This window comes from Neofelis nebulosa, chromosome 1, assembly GCF_028018385.1.
Source record: "Neofelis nebulosa isolate mNeoNeb1 chromosome 1, mNeoNeb1.pri, whole genome shotgun sequence".
Lineage (NCBI taxonomy): Eukaryota > Metazoa > Chordata > Mammalia > Carnivora > Felidae > Neofelis > Neofelis nebulosa.
The window spans coordinates 192,226,604-192,253,227 of record NC_080782.1 but is presented as its reverse complement, the minus strand read 5'-3'; the positions used below and the strand labels follow the sequence as shown (position 1 = coordinate 192,253,227).

Here is a 26,624-nt window from a genome sequence, read left to right as displayed (position 1 = left end):
TGTGAAGTCAGGGTCCACTCCCTGTTTCTGTGTTGCAGAACTATAGTTAGACTGGATAGGCAAGTCAGGTTATAGGACTGCTTCTGAGGGGAGAAAATCCTAACCATGGCAGCTTAGATCACATGTGACGGTGGGAAATCTAGCGTCGGCTTCCAAGCACAGGAAACATGCGCACTGGCATGAAAAGACTTCTCCCTGGAGGACAGGGAATAGTGTGCAATGGAAAGTGGAAGGTAGGGCCTGTTGCAGCAGCAGCAGCAGGAAGAATGGAAGCAAGTAGCAGGAGGTTAAAAGTCCTGGCTCTTCTCTGTACCACCTGCCTGCTGTGAAACCCTAGGCATATTGCTTAACCTCTCTGAATCTCAGTTTCTTCATCTATGAAATGAAGATTATAATAGTACTTTAGAAAGACGTTGCGAGGATGACGTCAGATAAGGTTTAAGTGCTTTGAAGCTTATCTGAGAGAGTAGGTGGTCAAGGAATGTTCCATAATTTTGAAAGGACTTTGGTCTTGCTTCTCTACACAAATGAAGTTGTTGGCAGTTTGGCAAAGTCACCTGACCATTCAGAACCTCAGTATTCTTTTCTAGAAAATGAGGTTTACAGTAGATGTTTATGATCTTTTTTTTTTTTTGTCATTTAGTGTTCCCCCTCCACAGGGAGGAGGAAAAGGAAGAGGCATGGTTTTTTCAGTAGGATTCAGTTAGCATCGGCCAGCAGTTGGCTCAGTACTGCCAGCTCCCGTTCCTGCAGAACATTCTGTCCATGCTCATTCCTTGACCATATTGTCTATGGCTGCCTCCTGCTGCAACAGCAGAGTTGAGTTTTGGGATATGGCCCACAAATCCTAAAATAAAGTATTTACCATCCTACCCTTTAAGAAAAAAGATTGCTGACCTCTGGCCATAGAACAAAGAACAAAAAAGAAGGATTGGTTCTGAGTTGCATCAATTACGTTAATAGTGAAAGGTGTTAGGGGCACCTGGGTGGCTCAGCTGGTTAAGCATCCATCTCTTGATTTCAGCTCCGGTCATGATCTCACCCTTCATGAAATAGAGCCCTGCGTGCTGTGCACTGACAGTGCAGAGCCTGCTTGTGATTCTCTCTCCCCTTCTCTCTCTGCCTCCCCCCACCCCCACTTGTGCACATGCGCGTCCTCTCTCTCTAAATAAATAAACAAACTTTAAAAAAAATAATGAAAACTGCTATAACATTTCTATTATGCTTGATGCTTTCACAACAACCTTTGTCTATCTGTACCAGAGCCAAGGGGTGTCATATTTTGTTTGCTAACGACAAATTTATGAAAAATGATCTTGATGGTTTCTTGGAAATTTTTTGTGATTGGGAAGAAATAGTCTATAGGATCCACTTTTGTAACTGTCATATTTTAAACATTGACTTTGGAACCATGGGTCATTATTGTGCCTTTTATGTATAAATATGAATTTAATCAAGTCTTTGGGTTACATGTTAGCTTGCCTTAGGAATTTGATTAGTTTGTTAGTTTTAAATGTCTTCACCTTCTTTACTCTTCTTTTTTAGGTATTAGTAGTAGAACTGGCAAAAGTCAAGATTTGTTTTCATGGAAGACATTTGAATGTATAAACATAGACAAGTTTTTTCTGCCTAAAAGAACTGAATATTACATAGGGAAAATGGAAAATAAAAAGCAAACCAACAGTAGAAAAAAAAGAAAAATTAAAAACATCCAAAATTTAAAAAGAGCCTGAGATGCATGAAATAAAAAGCAAATTACCTTGTAGTATTCTCAGTGGCCTCAAGGCTTCTCTCTCTCTCTCTCTCTCTCTCTCACACACACACACACACACACACACACACACACTACTCCCAAATTACTGAGGCCAACTATTTTTTAATAATTTTAAACGACTAGGTGGGGAGAGGGATTGTTGCAAAATTAAAGCAAATAATAAGGCATATCAATTCCAAAATATTTGTAGATCCCTCTTTTCTAGGGACATCATTAAAGTTATTCCAAATTTTGTCTTAGTAAACAAGTAACCATTGGTTTACAATGATGTTTGGAAATTAAAAGTTTTCTAGAATTCTCTGCTCTCTTCTGGAGAATTTATCTTTTGATTGTATAAAGGACATGGAAGACAATCCAAAGATGAGTTGTGACAAGAAACACAAGAGGAGGAGGATGTGGGTGGAAGGAGTAAAGTCCTGGATGAAAGTGAGTGGGAGAGGCTGAAAGTCGGGAAGTGGGGGCTTTTCAGATAAAGTGTGTGGAGAGCGAGCAAGGACACAATTTGGGAAAACCAAGTGGCTTGAGAGATTGAGTCAGAAAGTGTAGGAGGTGAAGGAAAATAGCAACAGAAAAGTAAGCATCAATGAGGGGAATTGTTTGAACCCAGTTCTTTGGTCTAATCTTTTGAAGGCTGAGATATTGGGAAGGAAGACACAGAAGGAAGGGTCTGAGGATTTCATTGTTTTGTCAGGCGGCTTCTATTCCATTTTCCTATGTGTCACACAGTAATGCAATATATTCAGTTAAGAAATAGTCACCGAGAGGGATGTCTGGGTGCCTTAGTCAGTTAAGTGCCGGACCTTGGCTCGGGTCATGATCTGAGTGAGCTCGAACCCTGCGTTAGGCTCTGTGCTAACAGCTCAGAGCCTGGAGCCTGCTTTGGATTGTGTGTGTGTGTGTGTGTGCGCGCGCACGCGCGCCCCTCCCCCACTCATGCTCTGTCTCTCTCTTTCTCAAAAATAAATAAGCATTTAAAAATATTGAAAAAAAAGAAATAGTCACTGAGAATTGGTTAAGTCAGGCCTGGTGTAGACATTATGAATTTGAGGGCAAGAAAGCTTGGGTTCATGCCCGCGAGATGCTTACATTCTAATAGGGAAGACAAACACAGGTAGACCAATTGATGTTTGTGTGTTCATGTGTGTGATGTATAAATCTAATATATATATGCTATATATGTATTAATCTAATATATGAGATATGTGTATCAATATAATGAATGCATCATGTATGTATGTAAATGTGAAAATACAGAGGTATACACGTGTGTTTGCATAAGTAATATACTCAGTGTAAGTATGCTTTCCCCCAAATTCAGCTGGGAATTGATTTCACATGATCACTGCAACTTGTCACTCGAGCATCCAGTGACCATCTGAAAACATGTCTGTTAAGTTAATATTGTTTGTATTACTCATCAGTAGGACGGGGAGAATGACAATTTAAAATTTTGCATGTATTTCTAGCATTTGTTCACAAGATTTTTAAATATAGAACTTTAGATGCAATTCTAAAGATGTCAACTATTTTTTTTAATATATGAAATTTATTGTCAAATTGGTTTCCATACAACACCCAGTGCTCATCCCAACAGGTGCCCTCCTCAATACCCATCACCCACCCTCCCCTCCCTCTCACCCCCCCCATCAGCCCTCAGTTTGTTCTCAGTTTTTAAGAGTCTCTTATGCTTTGGCTCTCTCCCACTCTAACCTCTTGATGTCAACTAAGATGTCTCTCCCAAGAGGTTAGATGTCTCTCCCACTCTAACCTCTTGATGTCAACTAAGTTACTCTTAAATAACTGTACTATTTAAGAGTATAGATTTTAAATTTATTTACTAAATCAAATAATTGTTTGCATTTTGTACATTTTCTCTACTAAATTAAATGTTTAGTTTTTTAAATTATAAAAATAGATGAAATTAGAAAGAATGCTGTGAAATTGTAAAAAGCAATAGGTGCTCTTGGCTGAATAATGTTTCCCCAAAGATGTCAACATCCTAATCTCCAGAACCTGAGAATATGTTGTCTTGCATGGCAAAAGAGACTTTGCAGATATGATCAAATTAAAGATTTTGAGATGAGGAGATTATTCTGGATTATCTGGGTGGGCCCAATGTAATCACAGGTGTCCTTCTGAGACTAAGGATCAGAGTCAGAAGTAGGAGATGTAATGACAGGGCAAGAGGTTGGGATGAGGCAAAGAAGGAGTGAAACAGGCAGCATCTAGAATCTGAAAAAGGCAGAAATGTATTTTTTTTCTCTGAACCTCTAAAAAGAGCCCACCCTGCCACCACATTGACTTTAGCCCAATGAACCCTGACTCAGACTTCTGATCTCCAGAACTGTTAGATAATAAATTATATTGCTTTAAGCCACTAACTTGGTGATAATTGGATACAGCAGCAATAGGAAGCTATATAATAGTGAATTATTAGAGGAGAGGGAAAACAGATTTGAAGAAAGGAATGAAACTCTACCATGGTGGATGGATGTGGGAACACTGAGGAAGAGAAGAAAGATTGGGACTGAGAAGACAGAAGCATCCAGCCAATCAAAAAGAAGAGAATGTGCATAGTAACAAGCCATCATCAAAGAGAAGGAATTGTGGAACACTCTGGTGAACACCAGAACATACACAGGCACTTCTCAGTCTAGTGTTTGTAACTAATCCTTTCTTGCTCAAAAGACCCAAGTTTCTTGCATGAGAAGCCTTTTATAAATCCATCAATAATATATCCATAAGTTCCAGGACTGACTCTTGAGAGGGTCATCATACACCTTCCAAAAGCTATGTTTAGTCATAGACAACTAATTATACTTGCTCATTAAAGACTTTGGCCTTTGGGCACAGTGAATGTGTCTAGAAGAGTAGGATTAATCACACTTACAATCCTTGTTCTTCTCAGATACAGTTTATTGATTTATTTATATTTATTTATTTTATTTTAAAGAGAGACAGCATGTGTGAGAGGGGGAGAGGGGCAGAGGGAGAGAGATTGAATGTTAATCAGGCTCCACGATCAGTGCAGAGCCCAACACCGGGCTCGATTCCACGACCCTGGGATAATAACATAAGCCAAAATCAAGAGTCTGACGCTTAACCGACTGAGCCCTCCAGGGTCCCCTCAGATACATTTTATATGTAAATAAGCAAAATGCATTAATACTTTACTAATAGCTTATTTTTAGTAGCATCCTAAGTTCCAGGCCCCATTCTAAGTGCTTGTGACTGTGAACACAATTGATCATCACTATGACCCTATGTGGGAAGTATTATTTTATTATCCCTGTTTCACAGATGAGAAAACTGAGAAAAGGGTAGCACAAGGTTACACAACTCGGCACTGGCAGAGGCCATCAGGCACCTGAGTGTTAACTACTAGCCACACAGCCTCCACTATGCTGGGTACAACTAGGTTACCAAATAACATAGTTAAGTACTACAATATAGCTACATGCAGAGTTCCCTTGGAACAGAGAGAAAGGGGTACCTGCTTGTGTTCAGGGAGTTATGTGTCTGCAGGGCCTTATAAAAGTAAATAAGACATTGCCAGGTGCACAAGAGGCAAGCATATTTCAGGCCACAGATATGCTGTGAGAGCAAATATTAAAGGCCAAAAGTACATAGTACATTTGGACAGAGGTGAGGATTTTGATGAGAGCTTAGAGTGCAGGGGGGTAAATGGTGGGAGATGACCCTGGAATAGTCGAAAGTGGCTTCAATAAAGCATCCAGACCAACTTCTTGTTCATCTTATCTGCCCTGTCCAATGTGGTATATGAAATGTGGCTAGTGCAACTAAGGAGGTGAATTTTTGAATTTATTTAATTTTGATTAAATTAAAGTAACCATACATTGCTAGTGGCTACCGTATTGGACAACACAGTCCTACATAAACGTAAGGTGTTTGAATTTTATGGGACCTAGGAACTTAGGATATGTTTGAAGCTGGGGAATGATATGATTGCATGTGTTTTGGAAAAACATGTTAGGGGGTGATGTGTCTTTACTGGGGAGAAAGTAATAATTTGATGTGTGCCTCTGAGCAGTTACAAGAACTTTGAACCATGCAGTCCTATTGCTTTGGTTACATCTGATTGAGATGGATTAGGTGTCTGAGCAAAGCTATCCTCTGTGGCTCACCAAAAGCCCAAGAGATGGACTGGTGCAAGGGCTCTACGTGTAGAAACTCAGGTGACTCATCAACTCAAAGCACTTGTCTCTCTGAGGAGTTACACTCATACATGTAGAGACTCTGGTAAACTGGTAACATGGTAGAAAGAAGGAAGAAGAGAATCAGAGGGAGGGGAACTGAGTCATGGTAGAGAGATTCATGGATTTGCTATTGGGTACCAAAATAACCTGTGTTGTTTTTGCAAAGTAACCACCAGGAAATGTTATATAATTTCTAAGAAGCCTTCTGACAATGTCTGTCTTCCTTTCAGTCTGCTGAGTCTTTGCACCAAACCTTCTCTGCTGTGAGGGTTAATTTCAACGAATATGGGATTAGGTTGAGTTATTCTACTACAATAAGAAATAAACATGCACAGTTTTCGTCTGAAACATGTTAATAGCATTACTTTGTAACCATGTGCCCTAATAGTTTCAGGATGGTTTGTACCACTTAGGCAGCATTGTGGGTTTTTTTTTTTAAGTTTATTTATTTATTTTGAGAGAGCGCGAGGGCAAGCAGGGGAGGGGCACAGAGAGAAAGGAAGAGAGAGAGAATCCCAAGTAGGCTCCACACTGTCAGCACAGAGCCCAAGAGATTCATGAACCGTGAGATCATGACCTGAGCTGAAGTCGAGTTCAATGCTTAACTGACTGAACTACCCAGGCACCCCTAGATAGCATTGTTTATTGATAACAGTAAAACTGACGATTTGTACCTGGTGAGACCCCAGAAGGCCTGGTCACCTAGCAGGAATATGCCTACATGACCAGCAGAGTATAAACAATTCTAGCTGAGACTCCATTTGGGTAATTCATTCATAGTCAGTGGTTCTCTGTGTGGGAGAGAAAGCAGATTCTGCAAAGACACTTTCAGAGGGGGAATGGCTGGAGCTAGCAAGTAGCTTCTTGGACCGTTTACTGTGAAACAGCCTTTACCTGTAATGCCAATCTTTACTTCAATGTGGTTGCTACATTTGATCTTGTTCCTGAATTAAACTGTAGATTTCTGAGTGTCATTATTTGGGGGTACTGTGGCTCTTCCCTATTTAATTGCCACTGTTAGTGTGATCCTGTTGACTGAGGCTTCTGAAGCTTATCTCTGATATTTACAACCTGAAAGAGACTGAGTGACTCAAGAGGGGACAGATCAGAACAGAGAAGAGGCCAGTTAGCAAGTGATTGAAATAGTGTTCCCTCATGATAATGAGGGTCCCAACTCTAGCACAGGTGGTGGGAGTCAAGTGGGAGGAAAAGGTTAGAGTGAAGCAGGAGGTAGGCTTGACAGTGATGGGTCAGTGACCATTTAATTGGATGTGAATGTGGAGAGAGCAAGAGAGGAGACAAGGATCATGGAGGTTCTAACCTTGGGCAAGAAGTTCAGTTATGGTAATTATTGTTTGAGCAATCTCTATAAAATACTGAGAAATCTTTTCCTGTTTTAAGGGAACGGTGAGTACTACAAGTGAGTTGAAGAACTGATACTATAGTCTTTAGTTCAGCCTATTATAATCTATAGTTCAGCCTGGGATGGAAAAATCCAATAACAAAATCAGACTTATGAAACAGATAAACTAGATTTTTGGCAAATGGTGAACACCCCTCTTGTATGCCCACTTGTTTACCATCATTATTCCTTCATTAAATCAATAATTAGTGAGTGCTATTATGAGTCAGGAAAGGTGCTACATGTTTAGGATACAGACAATGTAAACCCTGCTCTCTGGTCTCAAGGGGCTTGTGATGTAATACCATGAGGTACTGGAGAGACTGGAGTAAAGTGGAAGCACTGACTATGAATCGAAAAAAAAAATCAGACATGAGGATCATGAAATTATGAACTCACAATCTGAAAGTAAGGACTTTAATTATAAAAATTGATTTGCCAAAAAAAATAATAACAGCAGATTTGCCATTCTAAGTTTTTCAGTGAAAGGAAGAGCAATTCTTTAACCCCTACAAAATTGTTTATTTCAGCCTTAAGCAGGAGACTTGCACTGTTTGCAGCGTAGCTCACTTTTGTCTATAGGAAACTAGGAAAATGTGGGCAGACATATACCACCCTGAGGAACTATCACTGCTACTGCAAAAATGCTGGTTTAGGTCGTGCTGGAACGAGGAGGAAAGTAGCAGAAGTTTCAAGCAGGCTTTGTCAACTTTGGCACTATTGAGGAGAATCTGGCTGCAAGTCCTACTTACCCAACTATATCTCTGCTCCTACTTCCCTCATTAATTGGACCAGCCATGCCTCACACTGCCTTACACTGCCAGGTCCTGAATTATAGTCATAAGCAGGAATCTGAAAGACCTTAAGAAGCAAATCTAGGAAGGCAGAGTGGGTGGATGGCTTTTTTCCCCTTCAACCATCTAATCAACGTTCACGCAAACTTCAAAACTCAGTATCAACATCAGCCCCCAGGTCCAGGTAGAGTTCTTCAGTTTCTCTACCATGTAACTATGCTCATAAAATTGCTGTGTATTGCTTTATCCTGATATATTATAGCTATTTAACTTAATGTCTGTCTCCCCCAACATGGTGAATTCCTGGAGAGCAAGCACTGGATCTCATTAAGTTTCCTGTCCTTTGAATTGAAACAGTACTAAAGCATATTAAGTACTTAATATTTGTTAAATGAGCAAATTATTGAAGAAGACAAGTGAGAATAAGAGGGATAAATTGATAAATCCATTATAGAGGACAATTTGGTATTATTTACCTACCAACATTACACGTATAAATTCCTGGATCCAGCAGTTATGTCTATAAGAATTTATCCTAGATATATATAGGTACATGTACCAAATGTTTATGTACAGTGTTACTCACTGTAGCATTGTTTGTTAGCAGAAGTTTAGACATGATGGAAATGTCCATTTATAGTGGATTGATAAAATAGATTATGACATACCCATACAATGGAAGGCCAATCAGCTAATGAAAAACACAGTGTGGAAAGATTTTCAGGATATAATGTTAAAGCAAAAAATAAATAAATTAATAAGATTCAGAACAGTGTAATATGCAAACATTTGTATAAAAAATGGAGGAAATATCTGTATCTTACATTTTCTCGTACATGTATAAATGTCTTTGGAATGACCCAGAAGAAACTAAATAATTGCCCATTCCTCTTTTTTGGAGATCAAGGTTTGGGGAGTGAGGGAGACTTTTCACTGTCTTTCTTTCTATACTTTTAATTTCTGAAAAATGTAAATATATGGCTGATTCAAAATACATTGTGTAGGGGTGCCTGGGTGGCTAGGTTGGTTAAGCGTCAGACTCTTGATTTCAGCTCAGGTCATGATCTCATGGTTTGTGAGTTTGAGCCTAGCATTGGGCTCCATGCTCTCTCTCTTCCTGTCTCTGCTCCTTCCCTACTCGCTCTCTCTCTCTTAAAATGAATAAAATAAACTTAGAAAAAAAGAAAAAGAAAAATATATTGCGTAAATATTTTTTTAAAAAGAAAACTGCCTATGATGGTTATAACAAGTTTATTCATAATTGCCAAAAGTTGGAAGCAAATAAGATGTTTTTCATTAGGCAAATGGAAAAATAAACTGGTATATCCAGACAATGGAATAGCTAAAAAGCGATGAGCTGTCAAGCAATGAAAACACATGGAAGAACCTTAAATGCATATTGCAAAATGAAAGAAGCCAATATGAAAAGGCTACCTAGTATATTATTCCAACAAGATGACATTTTGGAAAAGCAAAACTATGTAGACAGTAATGTCAGTGATTGCCAGAGATTGGGGGTAGGGAGGAATGACTAGGCAGAGCACAGAGGATTTTTAGGGCAGTGAAACTATTATGCAGAATACCATAATAATGGATACATGTCATTGTCCATTCATCCAAATCCATAGAATGTACAGCACCAAGAATGATGTCCTAATGTAAATTATGGACTTTGAGTAATAATGATGTGTCTGTGTAGATTCATCCATTTAACAAATGTACCAGTCTGGTGTGAAATGTTAACAGAGGAGGCTGTGCATGTGTAGGGGGAGGGGGTGTATGGGATTCTCTGTACCTGACTCTCAATTTCGCTAAGAATCAAAAGTTGCTATAAAAATAGTCTTAAACAAAGAAGTATTCCTTAAATAAAGAAAAAAAGAAAACTGATGAGTTAGATTTACACTATAATTAAAGGACCCTAGATTCTGAAGCCACTCAAGGCCATTCTCTGGTTTAACATTGCAATCTAACACATGTGGGCTATGAGGATATAAGTGTATATGTATGTATACATGCATATATATATATATATATATATATATATATATATATACACACACACACACATTAACTATTAAAAGCCATTGTACTTTCCTGCCACCTATTAGTCAGTGCTCAGGTCTGCTATAAGTTTAGCTCACCCTCTGGTCTAGCCATAGTTTGGATCAAGTACTCATATTCCTTTCTGGCACTTTGGAGAGACGGTGGAGGTTCCCACCCAAGAAGGTGGACTCTGGAGTCAGTGTGCTTAGATTGGAATTCCAGACACATCTAATTCCTAGCTGTGTTAACCTTGGTCTTTTGCTTTGTTATCTCTATCATGGATATAACAGCAGTTCCTATAGTGTAGGGTTTTTGTGAAGATCAAATGAAATAATACATGTGAAGCACTTAGCAGTAATCGGAACATATTTAAACTATTGGTGTTGCTATTTTTATTGTTATTTTTATCATCAGCATTACAATCATCATTAACCATGCCTAATCTCTGCCTGTTTGTAGCATGAAGAGTCAGAAAGGACTCTCAGCTGAGTCCTCCTGGTTCTTCCTGACATTTGCTGTAAACCTAAGGTTTGAAGTCCTGGTTAAAAAAATTGTGACCTCTTCATTGTGACCTGCCAGTTGGTAAAGAAATAGATCTCATCAGTCTCACTATACCAGGAAAGACATGGGCATAAGGGTTAAGTGATTTGCCCACAGTGAAGAGTGGATCTGTAAGGAAAGAGAACCCAGGCCCCTGTGCGTTCTCCACTGTGCTCTCCATTAGTCTGCATTATGCTGGCACCATCAAAGTGCATTAAGCAATGCACCAGCTCTCGAGGTGCTGACAGTAATTCATTAATTCTGACATCTGTCTACTCCCAGCCAAAGGGAAATTGGCTTTGCAAGTATCATCCTAATGATATATCTTTGTTTTAGCATGCACATAACATTTTTTTCCATCTGGGAGGAAGAAGGGGAACCCTGTATGTTTCAACCCTCAGAGACCCTAGGTAATAGATGAGAGAACTTTGAGATGCTGATTTGTCCTATTTGCATTTTTTGCATTTTCACATCACTTTTGGAATCTCTCTGGGGTGAGGAGGTATCTTAGTCTGTTCAGGCTGCTATAACAATATCCCAGACTGGGCAGCTTATAAGCAACAGAAGTTTAACTTCCACTGTTCTGGAGTCTCGGGGGGGTCTGAGATCAAGATGCCAGCATGGTTGGGTGAGGCTCCTCTTCCTGGTTCATAGCCTGTGCCTTCTCACTGTGTCCTCACATGAAGGAAGAAGCTAGAGAGTTCTGAAGGGTCTCTTTTATAAGAACATCATTCCCATTCATGAGGGTTCCACCCTCATAACCTAAGCACCCCCCAAAGGCCCCGCCTCCAATCCTATCCTTTTTGGGAGTTAGGATTTCCAACATCTGAATTTCAGGGGGACACAAACATTCAGACCATAGTACGAGGAGACAATCATTTAATAACAATTATTAAGTTAATGTATGAAAAGTACTTAGAAATTCAATGCCTGACACATTAACAGTGCTATATAAGTATTTACTATCCTCATTATTATATAGTAATAAGTAATAAGTGCTCATTTTGGCTGATTTATTCATTGGATAGAAGGCATAGCAAAAACACTGTTCTATTTTAGGAGATATACTCAGCCAAAAAGGTTTGCTTTACAAACTTCATCGCATCCATCCAGGCAGCCACCACGAAGCAATTGGCATTAGCATCTGCAATAAAACATTGGCCATCGCCAGGGTAGGAGCTATGTTCTAAAGAGACCTCAAGAACTCAGACATGCACAGTGAGATAGGCATGATGAATCAAAGTTATTCCAAGCATGCTCAAGGCTTCCCAGTTCAAGGCCAGAGTGAAACCAAGGCCGAACCCATTTGGCCACCTCCACACCCAGACACATTCTTGATTGACCTCTTCAAGCTTTGAGAGCCACGAGGAGGTATGCATTTTCCTCAAGTGTTTAGAATTAGCCCCTTTTTAAAATCAAAGATTTCGTTCTAAATGAAAAGACACTGGTGTGGCTTAGTGGTACGGGCTCCTGGTATATAAAATAAGAGGAACCATCAGTTACGTGCAGGAATAATTGCTTGGGAGTTCAAAAGCCTAGGATGTATCTTGAGCAGTATATTTTACTTCATTAAAATTTAAAAACTTATTTTTCTGGTTCTATATTTTATGAGGGCAAAAACATACACTTAAACATTCTATAATGTAAGTTACTACCTGTCCCTACAAGCTGGCTCTGAAACTGTTTTAGCCCTTCATTTGGCAAAATGAATGCTGAATCATGCTGAATATAACTTCTGATTTATTTTGCTTAATATAACGTCTTTATAATGCTGCATATAACTCCTGATTTATTTTTTGAATTGAGCCAAACATGTTTTTACAATTTTCTAATCTATAGTATTAAATCCAACCTAAATTCAACCAACATTTATGGGCACAGAAATTTAGAACATATTTCTTTCTTAAAGTTTATTTATTTATTTATTTATTTGTTTTGAGACAGAGAGAGAGAGAGAGAGAGAGAGAGAGAGAGAAAGTAGGGAAGGGACAGAGAGAGAATCCCAAGCAGGCTCTGTACTGTCAGCACAGAGCCTGATGTGGGGCTCAAATCCACAAATCATGTGATCATGACCTGAGCCAAAACCAGATGCTCAAAGGACTGAGCCACCCAGGCACCCCTATTTCTAAAATATTTTGGGTTTATAAAATTCCATAGAAGGACCGAATAGACATGTATATGGATGTTTACTTTTAAAGAACATTTTTCCATTTTCCATTTTCAAATTCGTCAGCCCAGAGAGAGGACACATCAGAAAAGTGATGTCCTAGTTTATAATGACTGCATACTACAATTGCCTGTACCTTCTAACCTGAACATTTTTCTACTCTTGTTACAGTCACTTCTGTGCTATAGCTCAGCTGGACTGTAATTTTTAGGAGCTGTCTTGAAAATGGGAGCATTCGGTTAATTGTTGAAATGATGGATGCATAAAGATGACCCTGGGAGTTCTAATGACTTGACTTCTCTCAGTAATGTTCTCCAAGTTTGCTAAGCTTCTTGCAAAGCCTCCCAGGCTATTATGGAAGATGCATTTCAGAAGCTGTGGTAGGAACCCCCACCTGGCATGACTTTTGTGCATTGTTGCTTCCCCGCCAGACGCAGGTGTTGACGCTGGAATCTACTTCTGCCCTCAGATGTGAAAGAACTTTCAAGCATCTTCATCACATTTTTATCTATGTCAAAATAATAAAAGGATCAGAATTCTTATATTTCAGAATTTATTTTTCCTCTGATGGTTTTACAAAATATCCCATGTGCAGAACTTGTGTTGTTTCTTTAAAAAAAATTTTTTTAATGTTTATTTATTTATGAAAGAGAGAGAGAGCGTGAGCAGGGAAGGGGCAGAGAGAGAGGGAGACACAGAATCTGAAGCAGGCTCTAGGCTCTGAGCTGTCAGCCCAGAGCCTGATGTGGGGCTCGAACTCAGGAACCGTGAGATCATGACCCCAGCCGAAGTCAGACACCCACTGACTAAGCCACCCAGGAGCCCCGAACTTGTGTTGTTTCATATTTCCTGAGCTCAGAGTTTCAAAGGACTTTTCTATCCTAAAGAATGTTGGTTCCCACAGTGGACTTCCCATCTTGTGCATCTGTGCCCCAGCCTTCCAGCCACTATGGGTAGAGAGAGAAAACAATCCTTCCTACCTTAAATTTTTGTTTTATTTTGAAGAGAATCCAAAACAGGTTGGGTACCATGCCTCCTTGTCCTTGATAGAGTTGTGTGTATTGTTGATGTCAATTAAAAGGGCGATAACAGGAGCACATTCTTTTTGGCATAACGAGGCCATAACTTACACAAAGAATTCACCAAACAAAGACAGTAGGTCCATGAGTGAGCCTGTTTTAATTGAATTGGTATTTATACAAGGTGACACCCTCTTTCACACCACCCACCTCCTCCCTGGGTGACTCAGCCACTGAGGGAGAAGCCTCTGAATTGTTCATTAACACAGTCAAGTAGAGGTGGAAACGACATTCATTAAAACTCCAGGTACACATTAGTTTCAGCAAGATCCACCTGAGGAACTGAAGGCAGTTCAGATACAAAGTCCCGGTTTTCTGCCCAAGAGAGGTAAGTTGAATTATATTTGCAAACAGAAACATATCTGCTTTATGTGTATAACTTTCCCTGTTTTCTTTGCAATTGATTAAAATCAGAACTTACTGTATTAACTTTGTCTTTTCTCCAGTTAAATTTCGACAGCTTCCAAGGGGACTGCTCTGCTTGTCAACAGCTCTGCTGCTGAGTGTGATTTTATATGGCATTGCCTTTTAACTTCTCTGCAACTTAACACATGTCCGGGCAGCAGAGAAATGAGAACCTCTTTGAGTTTCTGTGTGGGAGCTGTCAGCTGGTGAATCCTGTCACCCATAAGGATAGTAAATTCTTCAAGGCAATTCTATTGTCTCAAGTGACTATAAAAACATTTTTTAAAGGGACCTCCCTGTTTTCACAGATGATGCTTTTACTGAAATGGTGAACTCCATTGTTTCATAGATGTTTTTCTTGCCTGCTAAAAACACTGCAATCACCGGGCTGTGGGGAAGAGATGCCAAGCCCATATCCCCTGTATCCTATCTTCCCCTAGTAAGAAAAATCACATTTCTTGCATGAGTGTACCATGGGATAAAGCAAGGTGGGTGAATTGGCAGGAGTGTGGCATCCTCCAGGGATTCCTGTGCAATTGGCTAACTTTTCTATATTATATCCTGGGTTCTAATCTGAGGATTGATTAATGTAGATGGGGACAAATTTTCCACCTCTATTTATATCCTAGTCCTGAAAAATCAGTTTTAGAAACAGATTCTTTGATAGGAATAGAAAAGTTATTCTAAGCAGGCTTTCCTTTGTAATTGATAGCAAAGCCAACTTCTCTGACTGGTGTTTGTTTCTCCACCTTTTCCATTCATGATACAGAGCTGTGGGAATCCAACCCACCATCACTTGTCGTCTGTAACAGGAGCTCTGTCCCCTCCAAAGGGGTGTTTCCCACAGCACACCTGGCTCTGCCTTACGTTCTAACGTTCTCATCACTTCTCATTGGTGACCAGGTCATGTGTGTCTCAGAGATTGAAAGGTCAATTCCCAAAGGTTTACTGAGGAACTTTATAACTTGGCTTTCAAACATCTATAGTAATCAGCATTTGTAGTTTATAAGTTGAGTTTTCGTGAAATGAGATCAAATTTAACACTGGCTTTCACTTTCACAGTTGATATAACAGATACAGTCTTTCTGATATTTGTTGTACTCCAATTTTTATTAGAACAATCAATTTGAGAAAACTGAGACATGTTATCGGTAGAAATTTTAGTAAAACATTTGGTTGATTTTAAATATCATGTGACACAGGACACATGAACAAGCTAGGGTTTTTATTAAAATTTTAGCTTCATGCAAATCTTTAATCCGATTGACATAAATTTGATTTGTACGGAGCATAGCCTTGTCTAGTCTAACCCATGAATTTTTTAGATGAGGACAACAAAAACATCAATGTTGAGCAACTTGCCAAGACATAGTTAACAGAACCAGAATGAGAAGACTGACCTTTGTCTTACTGAGTTTTTTCAATGATTTTTTCAAATTTCTTTCACATAAAATATATAGTAGCAATAAATGAGCTTCCCTCTGGCTTTATAAAAGGGCTAAAATGATATAGAAATAAGAATGTCTTTATCCAGTAATATACTCGTGTGTATAGTGTGACCATGACATAATGAGACATTTTTATTTGTGGTTTCTGGGCTCAGTCTTGTTATTCATTGTGTTCCCAGAGTTTCCATCCAAGGAGCGGTCAGCCCTCTGTAGGAAGGCAATGTAGCACGCGTGGAGGTTGTGGTGCACCTAATCAGTGACACCCTCAGCTCAGCCACCATTCTGTAGCTGCAGTACCATTTTGCTTTCCCGGTTGTCTTCTCCAACCGCTGGAATTTTGACTGAAATACCTAAAACAATCACTTTTCTGTAAGCAAAACAAAGAGAATATGCTCTGAATGGCTGAACTCATGCTGTGGAATGAGCTGCATATACTTCACTGACATGATTTAACTGAGGGTGTCCCTAAGTTTCAGGCATTAACTTGAAGCATTCTTTAAGAAGGAAGGAATAAAATCCTTGGCCAGCAGTCCAAAGGAAATCTCTGTTGTCCCACACAGTTTGTCTTCTGATACTATCTGCGTCTAGGCCATTTGTTGATCAAATTTCCTTTTCTCTTGCTGAGAACTTTGAAATAAGCGTTTTATGTACTAATATCTATGTACTGTTTTCAGTTGCTCATAATTTACCTTTTAATCAAAAGTCTTCATCACATGTGTTTCTTAAGTGTTTCTAGTTTACTGTTGTAAAAATCCATGTGATTTCAGAATTTGGGAAAGGCCCTTCTTCAAATGGATGCTTTGTCAAATGACAGCTATATTTATCAGATTGCATTTTATGTTAGCTGCTAAACTTATTAAGGGTATAAGTCATCCTTTTATTGTGATTATTAATTGGAAGAGTGTATTTAATGGCTGTCCATTAAATGACAACTGGCTTACTTCTAGACATGAGAATTAATGTTGCTGAATCCTCATCACAGATGTGTATTGAGAGCTCTAAGCATCTAAATTATTTATTCTACATTTCTAGACCCAAGTTTCCCTGGCCTAAAATATGACTAAGTCCCCTTTATATGGAACCTCCTGGGGGAAAGTAATGTAGACCATAGTTTCAAACTGGAATATCAACATCCCAGGAGACTGGCGGTATTTGAGAAAATGTACAGATGCCTCATGGTACATCTGCACTGAGAGCTCATTTTAGTTAAAACGTTTTGTAGAAAAATGCTCTGCAACAATTCTTCCCTTTTCTCCATTCCTTGCCAGCATCCTCTCCTTTGTCATTAGGTAAAAGTTTGAAAGGAATTCATGTAAAAAAAACTGCAGGAGGTTAGAGTACAGAGAGACTTGGATTTAATTGTTATCCTACTTTGAACCAAGGGTAACTTGTACAATCATGCATATCTCACAGCACCGGTACATAAAAAGAAATTTTAGAATTCTTAATGACATATGTATTGTATTACTATTTCTTTTAAAATAGCACAAAGAAAAGTAAAACATCAAAAAAAATCTCTGAAAAAAAAATCTCCAAAAGAAAAATGTAGGACCCTGATTTTTAAAAAATCACAAAAATTTACTGTGAGAAACAAAGAATTTTTTGAGTAAAACCTTCCTGGACGGACAGTTTGAATATCATAAATGTCACCTCTTCCCAAATCATTTTATAGGGTTCATGCAATTCTGATCAAAAGTTCCAAAAGAACATTTATTTTGGAAATAAATGAAATAATTTTAAAGTTTATCTGAAAGAAATAAATAGATGGGAATAGCTGATAGCATTTATACATAGGAAATTAATTAGGGGTGCTTGCACTGGCACTAAAATGTATTAAAAAGATAATAATTAAAGTTTGTTTCTATTGCAAGAAACTAAAAACAGATTTCTGGAACATACAGCCACATTCTAGAATATGTAAGAATTTTATATGTGACAAAGGAAAAATCATATGTCAATAGGAAAGGGATTCATTCCACCATTAGCCAAATAACTCCATATGTATTAGAGTTTCCATGTAACAATAAAGTATTTTCTTATTTATTTATTTATTTATTTATTATTTATTTACTTATAATTTTTTTAGGAAGAGGAAGAGTGCACACATGCAGGGGAGATGGGTAAAGGGAGAGAGAGAGAGAGAGAGAGAGAGAGAGAAAGAGAGAGAGAATATTAAGCAGGCTCCACACTCAGCATGGAGCCTCATGCAGGGCTCAATCCCATGACCCTGGGATCATGACCTGAACCAAAATCAAGAGTCAGACACTTAACTGAGTGAGCCAACCAGGCACCCCTAAAATATTTTTTAAAAAATTATAAGAAAACATGTGTAAACATTTAATTAATCTTATTTGTCCAACAAATATACCTCTAGAACTGATTATGTGCCACGTACTGTAATAAGTTCTGGAAACACAACTGTGGCAAAGATGGTCTTGTTTCTCAATTTCTCAATTTTCTCAAGATTTACTCTGTGTGTACGTGTGTGTGCATGCATGTTGTGCCCTGGGGATAGAAGGATAGTCAGCCACATTAACAGGCAATATGTTTGGTAAATGTTTTTATGGAGAGATACTCTTTGCTATTTCAACACTTGGTAGGGCCGTTAATTCAGCCCGGGGAGGTGGGGGGCCAGGTTGCAATGGTGTCACTGAATGCTTCTGGGAGGTTATGTGACCTGAAGAATGAATAGAAGTCTTTCCTGAAAAGAGAGTAAGGGGCAAGGAAAGCTCAGAATGAAGACTGTTTTAGGCATAGTGCAGAGAGTAAGCAACAGCCTAAAGGTGGTAAAATTGATGAAACCCTCAAGGAATTGGCATGACTTAGTGTGGCTGAAACTAGAGCTTGAGTGAGGAATGGAGAGTGGAGAGAGATGAGGCAGCATCTGTGGACCTGCGAGCCTTGTTAACAACTTGACTTTTATCCTGACGGAGATGGAGCACCACTGAAGAGGTTTAAGCAAGATGGTGGCTGCTTCGGTAGAGAATGGGTTAGAAGAGATTAAGTCTAGACACTTGGGAATACACCTAGGAAGCTGTTAAAATAGTAACAAAGAGATTATGGCAGTTTGAGTTGGTAGCTTGAATACAGAAAGAAATACAATCGAGAGATATGTAGGAATAGAATAGAATAGAATCTCTTTAAATTATTAAAGAGATTAATAAATGGTAATTCTAAGTGCTGGCAAATGTATGGACATTTATATGCTGCTGGTGCATTATAAACTGACAAGATTTAAGGAAGGAGATTTGACAATAGGGATCAAGAAAATTTCACAAGTTATATCCCTTAGCAAGTAATTTCACTTCTAGGGATCCCTCCAAAGAAAATAATCAGACATGTGATCAAAGATTTTTGTATGGTTTTGTTGGAAACAACAGAGAAATTATGTTATAATAATAGATGGTCACATAAAATGAAATATATTTTAGTTGCAGAAGGAATAATCATTTAAATATTTTTAATGACATTGAAAAATGTGGATCAGTGAAATCTAATAGGCAAAGAGAACCTTTGAAGAAAATAATGATACATGAAAGGTGTCTCATTTTTTCTTTGTGCTTTCTTTGACTTTATGCATTTTCTACTGAGCATGTATTACTGATATTAATGAAAAAGATGATACTGTGTAAAATTGGGATAAAGAATGACCTTATGACAGAGCCATTGTGAATGTGAAATATGGTAAAGTACTTACAGTAACTAATGGGGTTTTGGTTCATAGTCCGTGGTAAAAATTTGGGTTTTAATTCATTTAACAAATGCTTTCGGATAGAACTGAAAATAGCCCATGAGAGGCACTGGGTGGATCAGTCAGTTAAGCATCTGACTCTTGATTTCAGCTCAGGTCATGATTTCACGGTTCATGAGACTGAGCCCCATGTCCGGCTCTAGGCTGGTGACTTGGAGCCTGCTTGGGATCCTCTTTCTCCCTCCCTCTCTCTCTCTGCCCCTTCCTTGCTCTCTCACCTCTCAAAATAAAGAAATAAACTTAAAAAAAAAGGAAATAGCCCATGAAGGGCTCAGGTGACAGATAATTTTTGTTAGTGTTTTTTACTAATGAATATTAGATCAGTGTCTTTAATGAAGTGAAACAGATCATTGTCCCAGACAGTAAGACTCTTCATGCTAGAACTTGATGCTGTCATTCCATGGAAAAGCTAGGTGGTAGCAACCCGGGCAGGTGGGGGCTCATAGTAAAAATAGAACAGTCAGAAAATTTTATGGTGGGTACCAGAGAACTGGTAGCATGTAGACATCTGGCTGGCTGAAAGCTTTCATCCACACTACATTCCCAACTGTTTCACCGTCAGTAAGCAAGTTTCCCAGTGCTAAGCTCAGACTGTGAGGCTGTGTGACTAAAGAAATAGCAAATTTCTAACCATCCCAGCAAGCTAAATGAGTCCTTACCAGCCTGATAATTATTGGATTTCCTTCTACGCTGCATGTGAAGGCTAAACACTATCCATTAATTTAAATGGACTTGTTAATGTTTGCTCTTCATGAAGACCTGTTTGTTTTCTCCTTTCAGGATATTTCATGTTCTTTTAGGTGATAATTGTTGTTTGGGGTTTGTTTTATTTATTTTCCAGAAACTAAGGCTTCTCTTTATTGGTTTGTAATTACCGGGCTCCTCTTATTCTTCTATAGAAAATAGTTTAGTAGCATTTGTCTTTTTCCAGTCTCTAGGAGGTTTTCCCAGTTACTAGTGATTTTTGGGAAGCAAGTCCTGGTGGGTATGGCACTATTATTGAGCCGTTAAACGCTCTAGACTTTCATACACAGAGGTGAATGTACATATGCCATTTTCTAGCCATTTTTGCTATATTTATTTCCTTATTCTACATTAGCTTCTTAATACTTTCCATCACTACAGTGATTTCCCCTAGGCGACTCTTTGAGTTCTTTTTCATAAAGATATAAGGTGTATTAGAAGTTTGAGGGGCGCCTGGGTGGCTCAGTCAGTTAAGCGTCCGACTTCGGCTCAGGTCATGATCTCACAGTTCGTGGGTTCGAACCCCGCATCGGGCTCTGTGCTGACAGCTCAGAGCCTGGAGCCTGTTTCAGATTCTGTCTCCCTCTCTCTCTGCCCCTCCCCCACTCGCGCTCTGTCTCTCTCTGTCTCAAAAATAAACATTAAAAAATTTTTTTAAAAAATTTAAAAAAATAAAAAAGAAGTTTGATAAATTGGAAGATTTTGGAGTTAAAATAAAGAAATATCACTCAATGCAGATCTCTGGATACCTTGGTACAATGATCCAAGAAAGCCTACTCCAATCTTACTCTCGGTTGAGGTCCTTCAGCAATCTACAGTGGAGGAAAAGTCATTCTTCTCACCCTTTCTTTTAGCCTGTCACTTTCCATCCATCAGTCCCTTTTGTTTCCTGGGCTTCTGGGACAGGAACTTCATTACCAGGTTGAATACCAGCTGTGCACTAGCTATGCAGCCTCAGGTAAGCTACTCATCCTAAAACCTCTTTCCAGAAACAACTACTTTCAGCCACTGCCCACATTTCCAACTCTTGCCCTACCTTCTGCAAAGAGTCTGACTTCATTGAAATCATTCGTCATAAAGTTTCATTTAAGTGTGGAATGAGGATAATAACAGCATGAAACTTAAAGCATTGTGTAGTTCTTAAATGAGATAATACATGTAAAATCTGAACTCAATAGAGCTGACACTATCACATGACCAGTGGTCAGAATTGATTTTTTTCTTTTTTTTTCCCTTTATTCTTTCATCCTCTAGTTTGTTAGCCTATATTCTGCTCTTTTCTGCCTCATTTTTCCTATTCCCTTTCCTCTATGCAACACCCATTCCGGTTTCTTTGCTCACCGGATCTTTCTGAATAGAAAGTTAGCAGAGAATAGTGAAGGCCTTATTAGGTAAGCCAAGAGTCATTTTGCCCTTGTGTGGGATGGGAAGACCGATTCACAGTCTTTTTTTCAAGAAGACCCAAATGATGAAGGAAAAGAGTGTAGCTTAGGAGGTGGCCCCGGAAATTTTTAGGGTTTGGACGGGTGGAGCTGGGACTGAGATTGGGTTTAACCTAACAGACCTAAGGGCTCTTGGGGAAATGCTCTTATTACAAATAGAAAACACTGAAGAAAATTGAGACAGACCATAAGGAGATGAAGAAAAACTGAGAAGACAAATCAAAGAAATAGGAGATGTTTGATAGTTTTAAATACATCCAAAGAGAACCAAGAAACTTAATTGCTTCTGTGATTCAGAGCTTAAGGAGAATGATTTCATCTAAAACCTAAGGACAGATGTCTTTGTGTGTAGGCTGTGAGCATCGGGTAAAAACCAGCTCTTTCTGCTGTTTGGCCACAAAGGGGAAATGAAAGATGATCCAGAAGCTGAAAAGTTTTTCTCTCTATCTTTATTGACTTGACGTCATGATTTCATACTAGAATTTTCAACTTAAGCATTTGATGCTTTAAAGGAAAAGGTTTTTTTAAATTCCCAGTATAATAGAGACAAACAGCTTTCATACATCTTTTCCCATAAAATACCACATTTAAAATACAGTTGCTCGTGGGGTGCCTGGGTCGCTCAGTCAGTTAAGTGTCTGACTCTTGGTTTTGGCTCAGGTCATGATTTCATGGCTTGTGGGTCCAAGCCCCATATTGGGCTCTGCGCTGACAATGTGGAGCCTGCCTGGGATTCTCTCTTTCCTTCTCCCTCTGCTCCTCCCCCACTTGCATACACACACTCTCTCTCAAAAATACATAAATATTTTTAATAAAAAATAAAATAAAATAGAGCTACTGGTAATCTGCCATCAGTGAGGCATATGCACTGGTAACAGTGTTTTGAGGAGCCAACATTAGAGTCTCATCTTTCTCCTGAGAAGTTAAAAAACTTATTTGGAATGAAACTGAAAGACAGCACTTGGAAATAAGTCAAATTGGCTGAACTGAGGCTACTAAGGCAGCATTATTAGATACCTTACAGACACATATAGACACAAAGGTGGGGCTGAAGGAGATTGTGTGAGGGGTATAAGAGGAACACATGCAGATTTAATGAGAAAAATTTATTTTCTCGCAATATTAGTTACGTTCATTAAAAAAAAACCCTCTGTATATTTATTAAACTATTACCACCTGAAAATAGAATATGTTACATGTTCCTTTCTCATTTACTTTGTGTCAGTGGACACAATAGGCTAGGGAAGAGTATAAAACATTATTAAGTTATCTAGCAGGGAGATCTATCCAGGAAAGGAGTCCAATCAGGAATAGTGCCAGGCCACTCATGACTTGAGTGTAGATTCAGGAGGGGTGAGGCTCGAGGCTGAGCTGTCCGGGGATACTGGAACAACCATTCATTACTACTGCTCCTCCCAGCTCCTCTTCCATTATCTCCCATCTTTTGGAACTCCAGGGCATTTCCCTGAGTGTCTGGTGTTGGCTATATCACACAGACTTTGAGCAACATGTAGTATCATGTACTCAAAACAGCCTTGGCATTGCACTAGTGTGGACCTAATTATAATTCCTGGTTCCGCCACTTACTGTGTGACCTTGGGCAGGTTATTTAACCTCTCTGAGTTTTGGATTCCTATAATTAGAGGTGATAGTACTCATTTGGAAGGATTAAATAAAATAATATGCACAAAGCATGTGAAGCAATAGTAGGGACTCAACAAGGAATCCTTCTTGCTAGGAACATTAAACACATGGACATATTGTAAGAAATAGTGTTTTACTGATAAAAGAGTCACAGATATCTTATATTTTGTAGGCCATCATGGCTTTTTTACACCTTACACCTTCTACTTGCTCCACAATGGACTCATAATAGGCAGGAAGAACATTAAGCTTGAGTAATAAAAATATGGAGAAACAATCTTCTGAATGAACTAGTAGGTTTCTTTTTCTCTTCCAAGGAGAAGTCAAGAGATAGATAATCCAGGTCAATGGTGGCAGGTGCACTGATACTGTCAATGCACCAGGTTCCTTCAACTTCCCACTCTGCCCTTCTTGGTATGCGACCTTAGTCCTCATGGTTAGTCCATGGTCCCAAGATGGCAGCTCCTACCTTCTTCATGGCATCCTAGTTTGAGAGAAGAGGGAGAGTGAAGCACAAAAAGCTAAGTCCTTCCCAGGGACTTTCATTGGAAGAGGCAACAGGATAGAACCAAGTTTCTTAGAGCAAGTGGGATTGTTGGAACCTTTCCTAGAAAGTATTACAGAGACTCTGGGGTGGAGCCAGTGAGGTGTTTACAGGACACCCGATGCTTGTCCGGAAGAAAGAGCTTAAGGGCCATGAGTTTCTTGGATGTCTTATCTCTTTTGACTCCATTTAACCAGGCCTTTTGGAGAATGCCTAGCTACAGAAGGCATGAAAATATCAGACCCTCTAGCAGAATGCTGGATCTGATTAGGGCCATTCTCTAAATATAAGGTAAAGAGGAGATACCTGCTTTTCTCTGTACAACTCTGCAGGAAGTGCTGAGGATGTGGGAATCTCTGGCATAGAGGAAATAATGATGAGCCTCCAGCTAGAAAGCCCCAGGTCGAGTCCCAGCTTTGCCACTCATTAGCTATTCGAGCCGAGTCTCTGCTTCTGCCTCTGCAAAGAAAGGATTAGATCACTGTATTTTTTTTTAATTTAAGTACAGTTGTCATGCAATGTTATATTTATTTCAGGTATACAATGTAGTGATTTTGACAATTTTTTTTAACATTTATTTATTTTTGAGAGACAGAGAGACAGAGCATGAATGGGGGAGGGTCAGAGAGAGGGAGACACAGAATCTGAAACAGGCTCCAGGCTCTGAGCTGTCAGCACAGAGCCCGACGCGGGGCTCGAACTCACGGACCGCGAGATCATGACCTGAGCCGAAGTCGGCCGCTTAACCAATTGAGCTGTTCACATCACTAATAGCTGAGAGGCTGAAGGTCTTAGTGAAGTTAGAACGATGTGCATTTAAAGGATGCTATTTACTGATTGTTACTTAGGGTGTGTTGTAGTTCTGCTCCCTCATCTATCAAATGAGGTGAAATACGGCTGCTTTGAAGGTCAAATTAGATGACATATGTAAAGTGTCTAATTATTGCCCAACACATGGAAAGTGCTCAATTTTTAACCTCATGCCTCTATCATCTTGGAAAGAAGAGATCAAATACAGAAAGCAGGTGTGGTTGGGTGTGGGGAGGGGATGGAACAGCCTTGAATTTGGGCCACTGGGTGTGCAAGGAGTATGGGCAGCCCTGTTACTCACTTTGGCTTCCCCAGGGGTCACTTCCTTTCTTAGGGCACTGTACATATTGTGCTGTGAATTCCATGTCACTATCTCCCTATTGACCTGAGCAAACATTTCTTTCACTCATCTTTTTGTCTCCAGCTCCTGGCTTAGTGCCAAGCATACTATAGGCATTCGATGCATATTTATTGATTGAATAAATGAGTTAATTGATGACCTCATTCAGCCAATTGCTTGTTATATAATATAGGGGACACTAACTGCTCTTGGCCTCAATTTCATTTTTTTTTTAGTTTATTTGTTTCTTTTGAGAGAGAGAGGATGGGGGGCAGAGAGAGAGGGAGAGAGAGAGAGAACCCCAAGCAGGCTCTGCGCTGTCAGCCAGAGTTTGACATGGGGCTGGATCTCACGACCTGTGGGATCACAAACCGCCAAGACCAAGAGTTGGATGCTTAACTGACTGAGCCACCCAGGTGTCCCTTGGCCTTAATTTTTACATCTGTAAAATAAATACGTTGGAATCAACGAACTCTCTGGTTCTTAGGGGACACTTTATGTCATGTATTTGTTGTACCAGATCATGTGACTTTCTTAATGTCATTGAAAATGTGTTTTATTAGCAATGAAAGAGTCACTTGTAGATTCTTAGAGTCATTGTTGTGTATCTCCCTCTCTCTATTTTTCTTTTAGATCCTTCCTGGAAGGCAGCATGTCAAATTTTACCTTGAGAAAAATGTCTCCCACAGGAAATGGTAATGTAGATAATATTTTCCTTACTCAGAAAACTTAAGTATATGAGAAAAACAACTCATAGCTCCTAATTCTTTTATATAGATATTGAATGTTTAGAAGCAACAATCTAACTTAATTAGCATTGCCAAGTTAGGCTTCAGGAAAATGTAAGGGTGCTATAGCTTTTACTCATATAATTGCAATTCAAAGATTTTGTAAAAAATCAATACAAATGTTCTTTTGTGTGGGGGACATTCTGGGCTTCTGACTCCCCTGAGATTAAAGAATTCAGTTACTTATAATCAAAAGCACCAGACCTGCTTGACTTTTAGTTAGTAGGTACTTTAAAAAATCTTGTGTGTACTTCTGAAGCATATTTCTTTTTAAATAAAATGGCCAACCCACCAAACCCGGGCTTGGTTTATCTCAAGCCCATGGTTCTGTATTCCTGGGTGCCTCACAAGGCCTCCTGAATGCCACACTGTCAGTTTCAGTTGGCAGCTAAGCGATTTTATATGTTATCTTTTTTTTTTTTTTTTTTTTTTTTTTTTTTTTTTTTTTTTTTTTTTTTTTTTTTTTTTTTTTTTTTTTTTTTTTTTTGGGACAGAGAGAGACAGAGCATGAACGGGGGAGGGGCAGAGAGAGAGGGAGACACAGAATCGGAAACAGGCTCCAGGCTCCGAGCCATCAGCCCAGAGCCTGACGCGGGGCTCGAACTCACGGACCGCGAGATCGTGACCTGGCTGAAGTCGGACGCTTAACCGACTGCGCCACCCAGGCGCCCCTTATATGTTATCTTTGATGA

General features: G+C 39.2%; 1 protein-coding gene across 15 annotated transcripts in view; it reads left to right on the top strand.

The window, feature by feature from the left end:
* The window catches only part of SCEL (sciellin), a 319,097-nt gene that overhangs the window by 194,163 nt on the left and 98,310 nt on the right, over nucleotides 1–26,624 (top strand). For 5 of the 15 annotated variants that reach the window (XM_058682464.1, XM_058682466.1, XM_058682429.1 and 2 more), the window contains exons 1-2: nucleotides 14,190–14,344; nucleotides 25,778–25,839. The exons of 6 other annotated variants lie outside the window; for them this stretch is intronic. In XM_058682464.1, the coding sequence (XP_058538447.1) occupies nucleotides 25,797–25,839 (43 nt within the window). In that variant the 5' untranslated portion in view covers nucleotides 14,190–14,344; nucleotides 25,778–25,796. Of the gene's footprint in view, nucleotides 1–14,187; nucleotides 14,345–25,777; nucleotides 25,840–26,624 lie in introns of those variants that run through there. 4 more of the 15 variants (XM_058682453.1, XM_058682362.1, XM_058682445.1 and 1 more) reach the window with 4 other exon arrangements.